The sequence below is a fragment of the Drosophila guanche genome, unplaced genomic scaffold, assembly GCF_900245975.1.
Source record: "Drosophila guanche unplaced genomic scaffold, DGUA_6, whole genome shotgun sequence".
Classification (NCBI taxonomy): Eukaryota; Metazoa; Arthropoda; class Insecta; order Diptera; family Drosophilidae; genus Drosophila; species Drosophila guanche.
The window spans coordinates 4,708,182-4,728,689 of NW_022995749.1; the positions used below are offsets into that span (position 1 = coordinate 4,708,182).

A 20,508-nucleotide genomic window follows, 5' to 3' on the forward strand; every position below is an offset into this window, starting at 1 on the left:
AAAAAGTTTATAGTTTTCTCGCTCACACTGTATGCTTTTCAAGTGCTGTTTTTATATCTGATTGTTATATTTATTTATGCATTAACTTCAAGTGTAGTGGAATTGGAATGTTAACAAAATTAATTAATTTGTAAACAAAACACAGCTGACTGAGCAATGTTACCATAGCTGCCTGCTGCCTGGTCACACTCTGCCGATAGCGAGGCTTACAAATCCGAAAAAACCACCATGAGGCTACCCATGAAGCAATTATAAAAGGAGGTCTCGTCGGCAAAAGTTCTGCCCTATCAATAAGTGTCAATAAGTGCGAGTGGAAGGGCTCTGATTAAAGCTTTGATGGCATGGGATTTAAAATTGCCCATTGCAAGAAAAGGAGTTAAAGGTTTTTTTTTTATTTTGAATTTTAAGCAATTTACTACTTGAAAGTAGTCGGTACTGTTGTTTTTAATATATATTTGTTTTCTTAGGCTCTTAACTCTAAAATGTATTTCAACTTTCTTGCTACAAAAAATAAAATATCAATAACAAAAAAAACACGCACTTAACTCTAAGGAAATAAAACGAACGAAGGCAGCCGACGAGACCTCCTTATATAATTGCTTCATGAGGCTACCTGTTGGGCACACACACTACTACAGTGGCAAGCAGCTAACACGAACAGCATTTCACAGTTTGTTCTTGGCCGCGTCGGACGTACGTTTTTGTAGTTTCTGTCGCTAACGCAACAGAGGCCGCCCCGCCGAAAGTTTTTGTTGCTTTTCTCATTCTATGCGCGCAATCCCGTGCCTTGGTGTTGGTGTTAGCCAACGCGCCTAAGTGTGTGTGTGTTCAATGCACTGCCGTGCAGTTCAAAAGGGCAGAACAACCACCACTACCAGTGCAGCATTGTTTAAGCCTAACTAGTGTGTGTTCTTACCTGCGACATGGGAAATTAGTGGCTCAATCCGAATCTGTGCTCAATTCATTATTCAAATTCAGGCTAGAAAGTGTCATGCGAAAGTGTGCAAAACAAGCAGTGTTTTTTTCTAGAGCTGGACAAAAAAAAAAAAACCTGTTCTAGACCAAGTGCAAGTGTATGTGTTTGGCATGCATGTGCGTGTGTGTGCGTAAATAAACGTATTCTAAGCGGCCCAAAAGGCTCCAATGTAAACCAAACAAACCGAAACGAAACAAAACGAAACCCCTTCTTGGCCAATACCGAAAACAACAAAAAAGGTACGATCATGGCTCAGATCGTCAATGCGTCAGCGTCAGCAACCGCAGCAACTGCGCACGTCACACGACAACAGCAACAACAACAACAACGACTACAACATCAGCAGCAACGGAGCAGATCAGCAGCAAGAAGAATGCAGAGCCGAGCCCGAACGAAAAGCGCAGCTCAAATTACGACGTCGACAGCACAGCATTTGCTCAAGCGCGCCATTTCAGCGCCTCAATGGATATTTCTCTTCATATTAATATATTTAGCAACAGGTGAGAGCGAAAAAGAGAGGACATTCTACATGGTGAGAGAGCGGCGGAGCTGAAGCTGGCCTCCCTCTATCATTGTATTGTTATGTATTGTGAGTTTGCGTGACTCCATTGAAATGTTCTGCCTGATTCTTGTTTGTTGTTTTTTCCGTTGAACCACTTGCATTTTTTTCGAGTGCACTTTTGAGTCGAGAATCAAAGCTCTCATATGTGAGTAAGTGAGTGTGTGTGGGGCGGAAGGGAAAGATTTTTCATCGAATTTTGGTAACCGAAAACTTGTTCAACGGGTTTTCCTTCTCTCCGTCCTATAAAGAGGTGACTCATAGATATGGCATACCAAAAGTTTGATGGTGTTAAATATTCGCTAATTTGTTATTATTGATTCGAGTATTTTTGGTTTTTGGCTATCGCTAAGCGCTACATTTTGCTGGGATTGCAAATGTTTTATTGTTAGTGTCAACAGTTAAGAGGATAAGAAAGCAGTTGCTGCTTGCCATATTCTCTTCTGAAGTTCTCTTTATTGATCTTTAACTGCTTGCCAACAGTAATGTGTGCATTTCATGTTATCTCTTCCGTCATCCATTTCATTTCCTATATTCGAATATAATTTAATTGAATAATGATTTGATTCAAATGTCGCCTGCTGAATCATTATGCGTAATTGTCAGTTACATACTCGTATTGTCCGTGGCTTCCACACTTATTGTCGCTGTATTTGTGTGCTGCGTGTGCCCGTGCCCCCCTTTTTCAATGGGATTGTGCAAAAACGACCTCAAATTTGGTTTATTTATTTACAATACCGATCGGACCAACCGCCAGCCATTGGGGATTTGTTGTTACCTGCAATCTTATCGCTGGCCGGAAAGCGGCGACTACAACAATTGCCAAAGCAGCGAAGCCGGCAACGTCAGCAGTTGGCAAGCAGTACCGCAATTCCAATTATGGAATTCGACATTTTGGGGGTACCGAAGTTATCGATACCCTTGCAAAAAGTTAACTCCTATGTCAGTTATTTGGAAATGTAATTCTAGACCATTTGCTAATGGGAAATTTGTATTTGATGTGCACTGTCAAGCATCTGGAAAAATTAAAACACCTTCATCGAGGGTATAAACACAGAAACACAGAGAAACAGAGAGAGAGAGAGAGAGAAATGTTGATAGATGGGAAAGCCCTGCACTGCGCCCAAACAACTGGTTTTTGGGCCGCCATCAGCTTCCATTGTACAAATCCAGACATCGCCCGTCGATCATCGTCATTTTCTGAGAGTGTTTTCTTGTCAGTTTTTCCACTGAATTTTCTCATAAATTGGAATGATCCATCTTTTCAAGTGAAAAAAGTCGCTGCGCAGGTACACACTCCTCTTGAGGAATACAAATTACCTGCGCGCTACCTGCATCGCACTAATGACGACAACACGTGACCCCGCGGGTTAGTGGAAATCGGAAATTGTGTGCGGGCGGGCGGGGGGAGACACACCCGCTTGCCGCTTCGGCCCAGGTTTCAGGCCTCCGCCTGTTCTCTGGTCAAGTGTTAAAGTGCAATCGGCCGTGACACAGGGCCTGGTCATCCCCTTGGACCCCGTGTATCCGTGGATCCGGGGCTACGCAACGGGCCGCGACCATTGCCTGACGCTGGCCATTAGTGCAAGTCGTTAGCTTGCTCTATAAAAATAGCCACAAAAGAACTAAACTAAAAAGTACCACTGATTTCCCCCTTTGACTATAATAGAGAACCAAAAGGTCGGAGGCAGTTGCAGCAACGTTGCCAGTTTTCAGTTTCTCCATCGATTGGCAGGGCCGCCTTGGGAAGAGCCGACCCGACCGCAGAAGCCGCAAATATCATACAGAGGGGGACACTACAAAACATTGCGGCTTTCGCTTTTATTTGATTCAATTTTTAACAAAATTTCATGCAAACAAATGTTTAAGTCTTTGGGGGCGTTGTTCAATGCTGACTGCGAACTCAGTTGGCTTTATCGCGGCCCTCACGTAGTTGCGTTTTATCTTTAGCTATTTGCATACGCAGCGCGATCACAGTACAACAACACGGGCATTGTTAACATTGACTCATGTGAGTGCCGCGACGATACAGTGGAATGGAACGTACACAAATTGGACATAAATAGTGTGTGTGTTTGCGTGGTAATTGTGGTGGGAAATACAGGTACAGGCGGAAGGTTCTGCTTGCCTAGCGGACTTTTGAGTTACTTAAAGCAGTGCAAGTAAATATTCTGTTTTCTATAAAGGAAGCGTAAGCTAAGGGATCGCATGAGCGCGATCGTTAGAACCTACATCTAATACATTTTAATGAATGTTAATAATATTAATCATGACTCCACACTTTATTTTAAAAGCAATTTCATTGTTCGAGCCACAGTGCAACGCCCACTAATGCACCAGCTTCAGGCCACAGTCTCAGGCTCTGTTCCCTGAATGTGTTTGCTTAGTCTGTTCTGCAGGGGACGCACCACCGGAAAAGATTCTCAGGTTTTTGGGTTTTGTTTTATTCAACAGTTCATTGCTTTGTGCCAGTTCGTGGATGGACGGGTCTGGCAGGAAGGCCCAGAGCATGTACTACGACGAGTACAAGGGCCAGGTCGCAGTCGCAGTCGTCGCGCAGTTGGAGCCATGGCCAATTGTTGTTTCCAACAACAGAGAAACGGGTTCCCAGGCGCGGCTGCGCAGCAACAGCCAGCAGAATCAGACCCAAAAGGAGAGAGAGAGAGAAGCTCCGACTCTATTTGAGTGTGCTCAATTCTAAGCAGAGTTTTTTTTTATTTTTTTGGGGGAGTCTGTCTGCTTTGCTTTTGTGGTTAGTTTTGTTGTTGTTCCCAGAACGAGGAGATAAAAGAGAAGAGCAAGCAGTGGGAAGTGGGAATGTATGTGTGAATGTGTAATCATGATTTCATGGGAGCAAGCAGGGGTGGAGCATGCTTAGAGCGAAACCGTTGAAGCCGTTGACACACTGAAATTTAGATACCATTTACTCTACTAGTACAAGGGTATTCTGTGTTTTTGTTGATATGAGATAAGAGAGAAAGTAGTTCAAAGGTTCCGTGTAGACTGCATTCAGATTGGAATTCCAAGTAAATCAGTTAAATCTAAAATTACTTCCGAAGAGCGACTAGCGGGTATCCCATAGTCCGAATCAACCATAGATTCCCTGTCATTTTTTTGTGGGTGCGCACAGTTTTTGTGGTTTTTTTGCCGCTGTTTGCTGGATGTTAATCTGCAGCTTTCATGGAATATCAAAACTAATTAGCTTCCACCTCTCCTCCGCACGCGTAGTATGTATCGTGTATTCATATTGGATAATAGAAGCGTATTCATTTAAATATTTTAAAAATAAACATTTCTCCAGCACATTTCTTGGAAGCTAAAAGCGGAAATTAGTGTGGGAAGCTTGTTTGCAGCTTAGTTTTGTTTCCTCTTCGTTCAACTAGAAGGTGTCGGAACAAATGATCTATTCTCCAGGTCCAAAGAGCAGTCAGACATGAAAATAGCTCTTAAAAGTATTTATACATAGAGAAAAGTATGAGGATGGGGGAACATGGGAAAGTTAATATGTTAGAAAAAATAGTTTGAGTATTTACCATTGTAAAAGTTCAAACAAATCTCGACACCGTTAAGAAACAACCTTGTCTGTGTGACCGACTTTAGCCAAACAATCTTCTTTCTTTCCATCAACTTTCATGGCTCAAATACTTATCATCTACTGGCCCCGTAGCTGAAAAACTCTCATGGATATAGCCCTGAATCACTGCTGATCCGGTTCACACCCTTGATTTTGCCCGGATAGACATAATTTAAAGCTGAACTGATGAAATTTTGCAGAATACTCTATTAAATAACAATAAATATTCATAGCGGAAACTCATCTATTTTCAACCATATTTGGGGTAATTGCTCTGTGAAGCTTAGTTCCTGTTAATAATTGGCTCAAAGTACAACTAATTTATTTGTTTATTTCTAGAAAAGAAAGAAATACAACATTTCAGCAAACTTCATTTAAACACAACATGAAATAAACCGCTAATAATTTTGTGGAAACTTTTACCAAATGGAAAACTTTTCAACAATTTCCACAAAATCTTTACACAGATCTTATGTATCATTATTTATACATCATGCCTATTGAGCATCGTATTGTAGTATAATTAAACCCTTTGGAACGTTTCGATAATCGTATTATCTTTAAGCTGTAATTAAATTTTAATCGCGACACGTTTTCACTTTTCCATCAATAGAGAGACAGAAAGAGAAAAGTGAACCGAAAAACGAAAACGCAGCAATTAAAAATTATACATTTTTATTACACGAAAATGTAGTTATTTATTGTTGTAGTTCGTTGTTGCTAACAAATTAAATACTGAAAACGAAAACACGTTAAATCGGTCATCGGTAATTTATGCAATTCTGAACATCCAAACCATAGCAGAAAAAAGCTAGGGTGCTCCAATGTTTGGATACTCTTTATATTATGGAATTTCCAACCACAGCTTTACTTGACTCACAGACTCACAAGCAATCTTCCTACGTCCCAACATCTCCAACAAACATTTATACCCCTTCTAAAGAAAGTGTACAAAAACAATCGAGTGCAAAATGAAACTTTTTCGTGCTTTTCGTGGGCGGTTTGTTACACAAAAACAACAACAACTCAAGCAACGAAAAAGTTAAAAGTATTTAGAGCAAAAATTAAAAACAAAAACAACAACAATGGAAACAAAAGTAAAGTGTGGGTTGAGTGCTGAATGAGGCAACACATACAAACACACACTTGCAATGTGAAAACAATTGAAGTATGACCATATTCAGAGAGTGAAGGAGTGGGTGGAGGGACAAAAATGTAGCTGTAAAACAATCCCGGGTCCCCGGGCAACCCAACCACCGGACAGAGCCGACCCACCCACAAGTCACAGCCGAAGTTAGCAACGTGCAACGTTTTGTTGTGGCCAACACATTGGAGCAGCCCGTCTTTCGGACTAAGGGAAGGGTGAATACTGCAATTGCACCTGCTACAAAAATATCAACAACAACAAGAGCGTTTTGAGAGGAGTATCTAGGGTATTCCGACAACTAGATACCCTGTACTCAAAAAACAGGAAAATCAATGTTAAAAGGAATTGAGTCCCGTTCCTGTGACAACCTGAAATCTATACACTTTTTGCAACTCACATGTACCGGTGCGAGGTATCATTAAAGCAGCTGATGAGCGGGGGGAAAAAAGAGAGAAGAGAGAACTGCATCTGGCTTAAGAGTGGCTAACATGCAAAACGACAATAGCCAGCGGCCGCATGGGGTTAAACATGTACATATGTATGTAAGTACGTATGTGTGTCCTTACTTTTGGTGTTGTTTTGCATATGCAGACACGCTGATTAGTCATACAAGCAGAATGCAGTGCGAAAGGAAGGGGAAAAGCAAAGCAAAAAGCTAAAGTTGAGCTAATTTACATATGTACATACATATGTATGCATGCATTTGGAGTACTTATGCTGCACACGTTTATGCGTTTGTAAGTGTGTGTAAAGTGTTGCAATGATTTGAGTGTTTCTTGACTAACTGGGTCTCTCTCTCTCTCTCCCACTCTCTCACTCTCGCTGCCCGTCGTGTGGGCGTGTAACAGGAGTCGGCTATTGCTTTCTGTTACATTTACCGCTTCCTCCTTTGAGTGTTTTGCGTGCATTTATCTCATTTTGCATAAATCACTTTTTTCCGCTGCTTCAAGTGTAAAAAAAATAACGTGACATGTGGGAATAACATTGGGAAATGGAAAAGCAAGCAGTGTAATTATGCATCTCAGATAAAGTTTTTCAGATCTCGAGCGTTTTCTCTTTTGAAGCGGAATTTGGTACGATGCGGCAAAGGTACGAGAGTCGGGGAAAGTACATAATTTTTTTTTGGCGAAAAACTTCAAGTGAAAAATTATATTTCCATGGCAATTAAATCCCTCAATTAATATTTTAAGTGTACTGGAATTTATTCAATTTTTTATTGGCTTTTGTATGAAAAACGTTTCAGGAAGCTTATAGAAGAGGGCACAAAAATGTTCATATTTTAGTTGAACATTTCCATAAATCTTTTCACTCTCCCAGAAATACGTATCATTATTTTCTATGTTGGAATAATTCATTAAAAACTCATTCAAACTGGCTAAGTTCCAACCATTTGCCGCGCCCCTACTTAAGAATCGGCATAACAAACTCTTTTGTGCCCGAAAACAGTCACAGTGCGAGCAGTCATTAAAGTTTCCAGCAAACGTTCTCTCTATCTCCCTCTCTCTCTTCCTCTCATTCTCTGTCTCTCTCTTTTAACCCGAACAATAGCTGAAAAGACACTATTAAACTGTTTCTTTTTATGGCACCGCTAAAGCAAATTCGCTGAGAGACGGCTTAACAGCTGGTTTTTTGCAGCTCCCGACTGGCGTCTGAGTCAAGTCATTCATGAGTCGAAGAACTAAACAAACGGTTGTCCAAAAGTCACGCAAAAAGCGTAATAATAATAAAAAATGCAAAAAAAAAAAAAAGAGAAGTAGAAATAGAATTCTTTTTCTTGGTTATGATTATGAAATGTCCGTTCCGTTTGTTTACGGTCAAGAACAACAACACAAAAAACAAGGCAAGGCGGAGATTGTACAACAAGAAAGGTGCATGCCGACGCATAAGGAAAATCTATACCTGAACTTTATAAATATAAAGAAAAACGTGTATGAATGTGTGAAAAAAACCTCTAAAGTGCAAGGCATGTCCGGGGTTTTCACGGGAATTTTGTAGGTAATTCATTTTATTGAATAGAAATATGTTTATGCCTTGCATGATGCCAATTTTTTCTTGCCAATCGTTTCTAAAGAATGTTCTCTGTTTACTTATGGGAAATTTATACAAGGAACGAGATTGAACATTCAAATACTAGATACCTACATCCAATTAATGGGCACACCTCTGTCGGTATCTTCAGTCCAACAATCTAACAGTTTAAGTCGCATTTTGTGTTGTTTAACTTTTGAATAATTTTCTGCCTAGTTTCGTACGTGAGTATAATATAATTATGAGCTCTTTACTGTCGACTTACTTGTACTCACTTCACTGCCAACCGCAACCGCAACCCCTGCCCCCCCTGCCTGCCTGCCCCACCCTGTGGCATACATTAACCAAAACGTCTGGCAAAACGACGAACAACTGTCAATGCAAATTCCACAAATCGCCTTTAAATACAAAATAAAATACGAAATGTTTGAGAAGACCGGACAAGGCGAGACGAGGCAAAATCGATGGCCTCATAATGTTTTTTCCATTATGTTGTTCGTCGCTGTTCAGGTTCTGTTTTGCGACGAGGTCGCTTCGAGCGCTTTCTAAGCCCGGAATCCCCAGCCAACAGGCCATGGGTCAGGGCAGCTGCCCAAAAGGGCATAGTACCAGCAATGTCTGGGTTCAACCAAGCCCGGAGAAGGTGCTAAAATTATCTCTTGTCTGGCCAAGGGAAGTGCAAAAATATGTATGCTTCTTTAAAAGTTTATTAACGCGAAAATGCGCCAACACTTAACACACAATTCCCCCCAAAAACTTCGCTTTGGCTCTATTCGTTTTGGCAATAAACAGCTGTACTTCAGTCAGTGCCATGCCAAAGTTTTCTTGCCAGCAGTTTTACTTGTCAGTTTTAATGTATCCCAAGTCCAGCTTCAGCGATGGTCTAACCAGTTGGCAACTGGAATTCTAAATTGAAGGCATCGAAAATCCAAAATTAAACAGGGAAGAGCAGCGCCCAGGTCTCTAATGAGTTTTATTGAAAAGAATGATTATTTTCTAGGTACCTCCCCACCAACAAATGATTTAAAAATCAATTAAATTAATTATAAATAATTAATGAATTATCTGCAGTCTCGTAGCCTTATCCAAGGTGCCCAAAGCAAGCATTTAATGGTGTTCCATGAAGCTTCTTAAAGCAAGCAGTTCCTCTTGAAGCTAGCTTAAGCAAGCAGTGCCTGTTGAAGCTAGCCAAAGCAAGCAGTCAATACGACACTTGGGCGCCAAGTATTGAAAATTGAAATTGTGCTAGAAAGATGAGCTGAAGATTTGTAGTGCCAGAGTCCATAGCGTTTTTAGTTCGTCAAATTCCATAATTAGTTCCCTATTGTCATCATCTGTTTGCAATTTCCTCTCGTTAGTAACTTTTCCTTTTGGCCACTTTCTTTCCATTTTATTTTGGTTTTTTTGCTTTTTGCAGTTTATTGAACGATCTATAAAACCGGCTTTTGCACAAATGCGCGTACATCTACGGTACCCACATATCTAAGCACGAACAGACGAGTATGGACCGTCATAGTTGGCTTTTTCTTACTTTTTTACGCCTGGTGCACCTTAGTCAAGAAAGTTGTTTCATTTTGCTGCGATCTTGATATACACTTTCCGCGGTAGGAGAATTTTATGTACAGCTCAATGTAGTGCAGGACAAATGTTCCATTGGCGGACGGACTCATTCACCAAGATCAGATTTCTGATATTTTTAGAGTACTTCCAGCATCGGTCTTTTCCCCATAGCCAGCCTTTCCCTCTCGCCTAAAGTTGAATTAGAAAACCACTCAAAGTGCAAAGTTATGGTCGGCGTCTTCTGGTCTGCAACTTCTTTTTGTTGGGGGAAATGGGAATTGATTCTGCGCCTTGGCAGGCGATCGTCTGTCGCAAATGAAAGTTTGAAATGAAATTGTTAACTGATTACCATTTAAGTGTGGTGGCATGCCAAGGCAACTTGTCTAATTTGGTCAATGCTAGTCGAATAAAAAGCACTTTCTTAGCCAAGCGGGGAGGTAGACACAAATGCCCCCAAGAGAGAAGGAGGAAAAAAATGCCAAAGAGGGAGACAAAAATGTAAGCCAAAGTAAACCAATTGGCCATTTTGCTGTGTGGCCAAATAAGTCTGAGCTGAGGAGGAAATGAGGAAGTCTACGGTTACAAATGCCGAGTCCCAGTCACCCGCGATTCGAATGAAATGCGATTAGTTAAATGAGAGTACGCCCTCCGATCCGACTTGGCCTGAACTGGCTGTGGCCTGAACTGGCGTGGCCTGGCCTGGCCTGGCCTTGTCATGCTTTCATTTCATGTCACAAACTAAACTCTTGATCTTCTTTCTTTTGCAGATGTTGCCTCCGTTGAGGTGCAAACCCAGGAGGCATACTTTAATGGCTCCACTTACCTCCGCCTGACGACGCCGATGCCCATTTGGGATCATTCGGCAATTAGTTTCCGCTCGTGCCGGGGCGGTGAGATACTCGCCCAGCAGTACAACAAAAACTCAATCGTAATCTCAGTGCTCAACGATTTTCTGCAAATCTCATTGGCCGGCCCCGCCGTCCATGGGCCAAACAATCGTCTGGATGTGAAATTGCCCTACCAACTGTTGGACAATCGCTGGCATACGCTGCAGTTCAAATACGAGTACGGCAATCTCTATTTGCATGTGGATCGTGCGGCAAGCATATTTGGTAAGTGGTAATCCAATCAGTCAGAAGACAAACAGGGTCTGGGAAAGGGTCTAACGGAAATCGTCAAAGAAATCGTGAAATGTTGTTGATTAAATTGGGCAAGGGTTTGATTACCCATCATCACGAAGGGATAAGAAAGGGGAACTTCATTTGTAAAAGAAAGGAACGCTCCAGAAACGTGATTGAACATTAAATAAGCTAATGAGGTTGATTACAAATGTTCCATAAGCGAGCGGATTCATGCGTTTCGATCACACAAAAGTGATCGATGTTGCGTAGAAACTATCACGTGCCATCTCTAGATTAAATGCCAGTCAAATGGAAGTAAATGTAATCCAAAATTGCATATAGAAAGGGATACAACTGCATCAAAAATGTGTGACTTAATTCCCTAAAAAACACCCCACTAATCCCCTTTTTCTCCCCTCCCTTTCTATAGCCAACTCCACCTACAATAGCCAGTTTCTGACCAATCAGGACATTGGCTACAAAGATGCCATCCTGATACTGGGCAACTCCTTCTCCGGCTGCCTGCTGGATGGACCCGGACTGCAGTTTGTCAACAATTCCACCGTACAGAATGTCGTTTTCGGCGTGTGTCCGCTGACACCGGGACCCTGCAGCGATCATGATTTGTTTACGCGTCTGCCGGATAACTTTTGTTTGAATGATCCGTGCATGGGCCATGGCACTTGTTCGTCCAATTCCGAGGGCTACGAGTGCCGCTGCACGGCCAGGTACTCGGGCAAGAACTGCCAGAAGGACAATGGCTCGCCCTGCGGCAAGAATCCCTGTGTGAATGGTGGCACCTGCCTGGAGAACTCGCGCGGCGACTATCAGTGCTTCTGCGATGCCCAGCACAGTGGACAGCATTGCGAGACGGAGGTGAACATCCATCCGCTGTGCCAGTCGAATCCCTGCCTGAACAACGGCGCCTGCGTGGTGCTCGGCAGCACGGGGAGCATTGCTTGCGAGTGCCCCAAGGGCTATGCCGGACCACGCTGCGAGATCGACACGGACGAGTGTGCCTCGCAGCCGTGCCAGAATAATGGCAGCTGCATCGATCGCATCAATGGCTTCAGCTGCGACTGCTCCGGCACTGGATACACGGGCGCCTTCTGCCAAACGAATGTGGATGAGTGCGACAAGAGTCCGTGCCTGAATGGCGGACGTTGCTTCGATACCTACGGCTGGTACACCTGCCAGTGCCTGGACGGCTGGGGCGGTGAGGTGTGCGAGCGACCCATGACCTGCCAGACCCAACAGTGCCTGAATGGTGGCTCCTGTGTGGACAAGGCCATTGGGTTCCAGTGTCTGTGTCCGCCGGAGTACAGTGGAGAACTCTGCCAGCTGGGACCGAGCTGTGCCCAGCAGTGTCCCATCGATTCGGAGTGCATTGGCGGCAAGTGCGTGTGTAAGCCAGGCACAACGGGTAAGTCCTTCCCTCTGGGAGATTCACGCTAAAAGGTTAAAGGGTATTCATGGGCGTTGCATGGTCATAATATGTTTGGTTTTTCATTTAATTTCTTTGGGTTTAAATGGTTTTTTAATGGTCTTAATTTAACAACAACAAAAGCTTCCGACTTGGAGCCGCCAATTCCTGCTCCAATCGAGGTGGAAATGTTCGATCCATCACAATGTGCCAGCGAGAAAAAGAAGCGCTACATATCGCCCGAGTGGCTCAAGCGGAAGCGTTGCGAACTGAAGCTTAGTACGTGGTTGATGGTTGGAGGCTGGACGATGGAGGATGTGGGTTAGATGGCTAGAGGGTAGCATTTATTGTAGCCTGGGGGGGTCTCCCGCGTTCTCAAAGCTTCAAGGCAGAAAGTGTCAATGAATTATAGAGAAATGTTACATTAAATTGGTAGCCATTGAATCATTATTGCATGGGCACGTGCTTGCCATTCGATGATCTACAGAGCGTGTGCTTTTCTGATCAGTCTCTGATTAGCCAGAAACTTCATTCGATGCCATACCGCTTAGTGCACTGCTTGCACTTAAACTTCCCATAAATGAACGGACTCATCAGCAGCGCTTTACTTTGAAACTTCATTAAGAGCTTACTTATATCATTCATAGAAAATAAATTCAAACATTTATTGACTGGCCTTTAAGCTTTCTCGGAACTGCATTGGATTAATGTGCATCTGCTTTTTTTTGTTGGTTAATCTCCCATTGCTACTACTAACAATCGATTTATACGCTAAACACTAATCCCTAATCTTATATACTATATACCAACAACAACAACAATCCTCCCGTATTTGGCTAAAAAAAACCCTAGGCCCAATTGGTCATTGTCTGCCTACAACAACAACAACAACTACACCGACACCAGAACAACTGCCAACAACAACAGTAGCAATCACTCTACCAGCAATTACGAAAACGAATACAATTCCAACAACCAGAATACCACCAATAATAACAACAACAACAGCTAGTAAACTTAACAAAAACCAACAACAACAACAACAGTCACCAACCCATCGATTGGCCTCCCTGAATGCATGTCCCCAAGAAAACTGCTTGAACGGTGGCACCTGCCTGGGATATAGTAGCAATTATACCTGTATATGTGCTAGTGGATACACAGGTTTGGCATATATAGTAGTAGTATGTGTACATAAATATACGATGAAATGGCGTGACGCAAAGGGTTGTCCTAAAAGTCGTGTCATCCTAATTAAATGTAGTTTTGAATTTTGAATGCGGTTATTGGCAGTACCTCTAGTAGTGCTATCTACTTTTAATATTTTATGTATTCATATGCTAGAGCGCTCAATGAATTGTTATTATTGTGAACTGCTTAGCATAGCTAGCGTATTGCTGCTCTGCTTAGCAGAATAAACGCTTGGCTCTCTTTCACTTTCTCAGAACTGCTTAGCCGGACTGCACTGCTTAGCAGAGTAAACGAATTTCTCTCTTAATTATTCAACCTGCAAATTGCATGCAAACAAAACACAAGTCGTAAAAGAGAGTGAGCTTTACGAGAGAGAGAGAGAGAGAGGCGAATGAGAGTACTCTTTCTATTTAACTGTTTCTTGCAACTTTTAGTGCAACCCCGGCTTATCCAAATGTAAATATGTAGCGTAGCAGTAGTACAAATACTTAAACTATTAAATATTACTTATACTTGTACTAACTCATTAACTAAAGTTGAACCAAATTCTAATTTCGAAATGTCACCCCAGGCTACAACTGCCAGCAGAGCACCGGCGATGGTGGAACGGCCGCTGCCATGGCCCTGACGCCCATCAATTGCAATGCAACCAACGGTAAATGCCTGAACGGCGGCACATGCTCGATGAACGGCACCCACTGCTACTGCGCCGTGGGCTACACGGGAGACCGATGCGAAAAAGCCGACAATTGCTCGCCGCTCAACTGCCAGGAGCCGATGGTGTGCGTGCAGAATCAGTGCATCTGCCCGGAGAACAAGGTGTGCAACCAGTGCGCCACGAAGCCCTGCCAGAACGGTGGCGAGTGCCTGGATCTGCCCAACGGCGACTACGAGTGCAAGTGCGCACGCGGCTGGACGGGCAGGAATTGCGCCAACGATGTGGATGAGTGCACGCTGCACCCAAAGATCTGCGGCAATGGCATTTGCAAGAACGAAAAGGGATCCTACAAGTGCTACTGCACGCCCGGCTTCACGGGCATACACTGCGACTCGGATGTGGATGAGTGCCTCAGTTTTCCCTGTCTAAATGGAGCCACGTGCCACAACAAGGTAGGTAGCCAAGGGGGAACTCTCAGATGAAGGGGGGTGTGACGTCTTAAGTGGTTACTAAAGTGTAATTAGTTGTTTTTCTTTAAATACGGAAAGCATCGGATATTGAGACAAGTGAGTGCCGTAGGTACACTGCTAGAGCCCAAATCCTTGATTCCTGCTTAAAGCTAAAGCTTAAATCTACAGAAATTGTAATCCTTTTCTTTCTACGCACAGATCAATGCCTACGAGTGCGTTTGCCAGCCTGGATATCGAGGCGAGAACTGCGAGATTGACATTGACGAATGCATCACCAATCCCTGCTCCAATGGATCCACCTGCATTGATATGATCAACAACTTTACCTGCTCCTGCATACCGGGCATGACGGGCAGGGTCTGCGACATTGACATCGACGACTGTGTGGGCGATCCCTGCCTGAATGGCGGCCAGTGCATCGATCAGTTGGGCAGTTTCCGTTGCGACTGCAGCGGCACTGGCTATGAGGGACAGAATTGTGAGCTAAACATTGACGAGTGTGTGTCCAATCCGTGTACGAACGGCGCCAAGTGCCTGGACCAAGTCAAGGACTACTTTTGCGAGTGTCATGCGGGCTACAAAGGCAAAAACTGTGAGCAGGACATCAATGAGTGCGAGAGCAATCCGTGTCAGTACAACAGCAACTGTCTGGAGCGCTCCAATCAGACGCTCTACCAGTTCAGCCGTCTCACGGACCTGCCCAAAGTGTTTAGTCAGCCATTCAGCTATGAGAATGCCAGCGGGTGAGTGCCAGCCAGGGTATAACAATATAATTTTGGACTAACTTTCGTTTTATTTGCAGCTACGAATGCGTTTGTGTGCCTGGCATCATTGGCAAAAACTGCGAGATCAACATAAATGAGTGCGAGAGCAATCCCTGCAGCAAGCATGGCACCTGCAACGATGGCATTGGCGCCTACACCTGCGAATGCGAACCCGGCTTCGAAGGCCCACACTGTGAGGTCAATATCGATGAGTGCGAACGCTTTAATCCTTGCCAAAGCGGCACCTGCATTGATCAAATCGACGACTACGACTGCGATTGTGATGCCAACTTTGGTGGGAAAAACTGTTCCGTGCCGCTGATTGGTTGCCTCACAAATGTAAGATTAAAATGGAAACTAAATCCTCAATCCTTACTAATTATTTCTCTATCTCTTGCAGCCCTGTCTGAATAGCGGCACTTGTCGTCCGTATTTGGTCAACGAGACGATTCATCTGTATAATTGCACCTGCGAGAATGGCTTCCAGGGCGACACCTGCGAGAAGACAACCACGCTGTCCATGGTGGCCACCAGCTTGATCTCTGTGACCACCGAACGCGAGGAAGGCTATGACATTAATTTGCAATTTAGAACCACGCTGCCCAATGGCGTGCTGGCCTTTGGCACCTCCGGCGAGAAGAATGAGCCTGTCAGCTATATTCTAGAGCTGATTAATGGACGCCTGAACCTCCACTCGTCGCTGCTCAACAAATGGGAGGGCGTCTTCATTGGATCCAAGCTGAACGACAGCAATTGGCACAAGGTGTTTGTGGCCATAAATACATCGCATTTGGTGCTGTCCGCTAACGATGAGCAGGCCATATTCCCCGTGGGCTCATATGAGACGGCCAACAACAGTCAGCCCTCGTTTCCGCGCACCTATTTGGGCGGAACGATACCCAATCTGAAGTCTTATTTGCGGCATTTGACGCATCAGCCCTCGGCCTTTGTGGGCTGCATGCAGGACATTGTCGTGAATGGCAAATGGATCTTCCCCGACGAGCAGAGCGCCAATTTCACGTACGGCGACACGAAGCTGGAGAATGTACAGAGCGGCTGTCCGCGCACCGAGCAGTGCAAACCGAATCCCTGCCACTCCAATGGCGAGTGCACAGATCTGTGGCACACATTCGCCTGCCACTGTCCGCGGCCATTCTTTGGACACACCTGCCAGCACAGTGAGTGGATTAAAAAATGTCCCTTGAGGCAGTTTTTTTATGATTTTCCCTTGACTTTCCTTAGATATGACAGCAGCTACATTTGGGCATGAGAATACCACGCACTCGGCAGTGATTGTGGAGACCACCGATGTGGGGAGGCGTGCCATTCGCTCCATTTTGGATATTTCCATGTTTATACGCACGCGAGAGCCCACCGGGCAGGTCTTCTATTTGGGCAGTGATCCACGCAAGACGCCCACCAAAAGTGAGTAAAAAAGAGGCTTCGTTTTGCACTCCAAACTAATATTTTCTTACCTTTGCCCTCCAGACATTGGCGATTCGTATGTGTCGGCCAAGCTGCATGGCGGCGAGCTGCTCGTGAAGATGCAGTTCTCTGGCACACCCGAAGCCTACACTGTGGGTGGCCAGAAGCTGGACAATGGCTACAATCACCTCATCGAGGTAGTGCGCAATCAGACCTTGGTGCAGGTCAAGCTCAATGGCACCGAGTACTTCCGCAAGACGCTGTCAACGACGGGTCTGCTGGATGCACAAGTGCTCTATTTGGGCGGTCCAGCGCCCACACGGGAGTCGCTGCTGCCAGCCAGCACAGAGCCCGGCATGGATGAGAGTGCCACAGTGCTGAGCAAGGAGGCGGCCGATGACAGCAAGGACTACTTCAAGGGCATCATCCAGGACGTAAAAGTGAGCAACGGTTCGCTCAATCTTATTGTGGAAATGTATCCCCTGAATGTGACGGATGTGCAAGTGAATGCCAAGCCTTTGGGTGCTGTCAGCATTGATCGTGCTTCGGTGCTGCCAGGCGAAGTTTCCGACGATCTGTGCCGCAAGAATCCCTGCCGCCACAATGCCGAGTGCCGCAACACATGGAACGACTACAGCTGCAAGTGCCCGAATGGCTACAAGGGCAAGGATTGCCAGGAGATTGAATTCTGTCAGCTGGTCACCTGCCCGGGCGAGAGTGTCTGCCAGAATCTGGACGATGGCTACGAGTGTCTGACCAACACAACATTCACGGGCCGAGAACGCAGCCCGCTGGCCTTCTTCTACTTCCAGGAACCCCCACCAGCTGAGGAAACTGGCGGCGAGACTGGTCCCAAGCAGACGCTGAAGCCCAGCATTGAGATTGCCTATCGCACACGCGCAGGCGGCACGCTGCTGTTCATCGATAATGCGGACAGTTTCTTTGAGATTGGTGTGAACGGCGGACGTGTGACCATCACCTGGAAGCTCACGCAGCTGCACATTGGCGAGTCGACGCGCTTTGAGAAGGAAAACGCCGACGGAGAGTGGAGTCGCATCTTCCTGCGGGCACACAATGGCAAGCTGGAGGGTGGCTGGAAGGGCTGGGAATCCATGGTGGATCCGGCACCATCCTTCTCCGTCGACATTGACCAGGCGGCCATCCAGTACCTGCTCTCGAGCAGCACCCAAGTGTACTTGGGCGGCATGCCCGAGTCGCGCCAGTCGCGTGGCTCCACGCTCTCCGCCCAGCAGGGCTCCCAGTTCAAGGGCTGCGTGGGCGAGGCGCGTGTGGGTGATCTGCTGCTGCCGTACTTCTCCAACACCGAACTGTATCCCCGCACCGAGAACGTGTCCGTGCAGCTGAAGGCCCAGTTCCGCTTGAACACAACACGGCCCGCTGAGGGTTGCATTCTGTGCTTCCAGACGGACTGCCGCAACGATGGCTACTGTCGGGCGCCGTCCGATGAGTATGAGTGCACCTGTCAGGCGGGCTACGAGGGCGACGACTGCGGCACCGACATCGATGAGTGCTTGAACACGGAGTGCCAGAACAATGGCACCTGCATCAACCAGGTGGCAGACTTCTTCTGCCAGTGCCAGGATGGTTTCCAGGGTCGCCACTGCGAGCTGAATATCAACGAGTGCGCAGAATTGCCCTGCCACAATGGTGGCAACTGCACGGATCTGATTGCAGCTTATTACTGCGAGTGCCCGGAGGAGTACACCGGTCCTCAGTGCGACATACTCAAGCAGATGACGTGCGAGAATGAGCCGTGCCGTAATGGTTCCAGCTGCGAGAATGGTTTCAGTGAGTACACCGAACTAAACCCCTTCGAGCAGAGTTTTAAGCAGCATTTATTTACTCCCCCGCAGATGCTTTGACTGGCAATAACTTCACGTGCACCTGCGCCTCCGGCTTTGAGGGTTCCCTGTGCGATGTGCCCTTCTGTGAGCGCACGCCCTGCGATAATGGTGGACTCTGCCTGACCACAGGACTGGTAAGAAACTATAGCAACAATCCCTAATCGATTAAACGCTAACGACTCCTTCCTGCATCACAGTCACCCATGTGCAAGTGCAGTCTGGGCTACACGGGTCGCCTATGCGAGCAGGACATCAACGAATGCGACTCGAATCCCTGCCAGAACGCTGGAAAGTGCATGGATCTGGTGGGCGGCTACGAGTGCAATTGCCTGGGCACCGGCTTCGAGGGCATACACTGTGAGAACGACATTGACGAGTGCAGTGTGGAGGGCGAGTATTGCGGCGGCTTGGGTCGCTGCTTCAACAAGCCCGGCTCGTTCCAGTGCATCTGCGAGAAGCCCCACTGCGGGGCCTATTGCAACTTTACCGATCCCTGCAATGCCACAGATATTTGCGGCAATGGGGGCCGCTGCATGGAGGATTGCGGCGCCAAGCCGGACTACTATTGCATCTGCACGGAAGGATTTGCCGGCAAGAATTGCACCTCACCGGTGAGTATTAATGGAGATTCAAATCGGAGGACTATACTGATGCTGTTACTCCCTTTTCTGCTTCCTAGATCGTTGCCAAGGAGGATGGCCCATCGACGACAGACATAGCCATCATTGTTATACCAGTTGTGGTGGTGTTGCTGCTCATTGCTGGTGCATTGTTGGGCACCTTTTTGGTGATGGCACGCAATAAGCGTGCCACGCGCGGCACCTACAGCCCCAGCGCTCAGGAGTACTGCAATCCGAGGCTGGAAATGGACAATGTGCTGAAGCCGCCGCCGGAGGAACGACTTATTTAGTTTAAGCAACAATTGAAATACGTTTCAAAAGATATTCTAAAGTCCGCCCATATAATAGTAATACCCTAGAGATGTACACGTAATGCAATGTTTTTGTACGTAAGTTTGTATTAAGGTGCTCAAAGCCAAGCAGCAGAGGAGCAGCCGTAGAGCCCTGCCCCAACATATTCACCACCTCGATGCCTATGCCTATGCTTTAGTTAGTTAATAATTAAAAAATGCCGTTGCCTATTTATTTGTAGTAATTTAGATGGCAAAACCCAAGCACTCTAGTTACGATTGTAGTCCGTTTAGTTTAGACTCAGTATTCGTTTAATCCTGAAGCTGCGAACAAAGTTATAGCACTGAAAACTGGACACCCAATAACCGACATTCCACACCTAGATCTATTGTACGAGTATTTTTGTTTGTAAATAGATTTGTATCGTATTCCCCCTCACAGATTTTAACATTTACATAACTTAGCTGAGCTAAAATATAAATCCTATATGCCTATTATATACTGAAGTATATACAACAGGAAATGTGGCCTTATAAAACAAAAACTAAAACCCACTAAATTGAGTAACGAAAAGCAATTGCAAAAGCAAAAACTATTGTTTAAGCATTCAAATCAAAATGAAAGACATATTTTGCTCTAGAATTTCTAAGCGTAACCTTAAGAGACTGTACTATATATACATTATAATAAATATTAAATATTTCGACTTTTTTCCAAAGCTATTGATAAATTCCTTGACCTAAAAGTAATATCAATGAGGCAGCTAAAGGTTTCAATTTACTGATATTTATAGAGCTTTTCCATTGTGATTTGTCGCGGAACATTCCATCCCTGCA

The 20,508-nt window shown here is 45.3% G+C and overlaps 1 protein-coding gene across 5 annotated transcripts; it reads left to right on the top strand.

Moving 5' to 3' along the window:
- Positions 1-639: 639 nt before the first annotated feature.
- LOC117585450 (protein crumbs) lies at positions 640-20,223 on the top strand. 5 transcript variants are annotated; one of them, XM_034274932.1, is made up of 14 exons: positions 640-1,476; positions 10,612-10,956; positions 11,396-12,388; positions 12,533-12,667; positions 14,151-14,689; positions 14,762-14,803; positions 14,906-15,450; positions 15,510-15,810; positions 15,872-16,649; positions 16,714-16,896; positions 16,960-18,705; positions 18,771-18,895; positions 18,959-19,372; positions 19,441-20,223. In XM_034274932.1, exons 1-14 carry the CDS (start codon positions 1,224-1,226, stop codon positions 19,669-19,671), a joined length of 6,630 nt encoding a protein of 2,209 aa, XP_034130823.1. In that variant the 5' UTR covers positions 640-1,223; the 3' UTR covers positions 19,672-20,223. The 5 variants fall into 5 exon arrangements, with proteins under 5 accessions (XP_034130823.1, XP_034130819.1, XP_034130820.1 ...); XM_034274928.1 differs by lacking the exon at positions 12,533-12,667 and adding an exon at positions 13,241-13,552; XM_034274929.1 differs by lacking the exon at positions 12,533-12,667 and adding an exon at positions 13,241-13,552 and having other exon boundaries at positions 14,786-14,803.
- Positions 20,224-20,508: the final 285 nt, after the last annotated feature.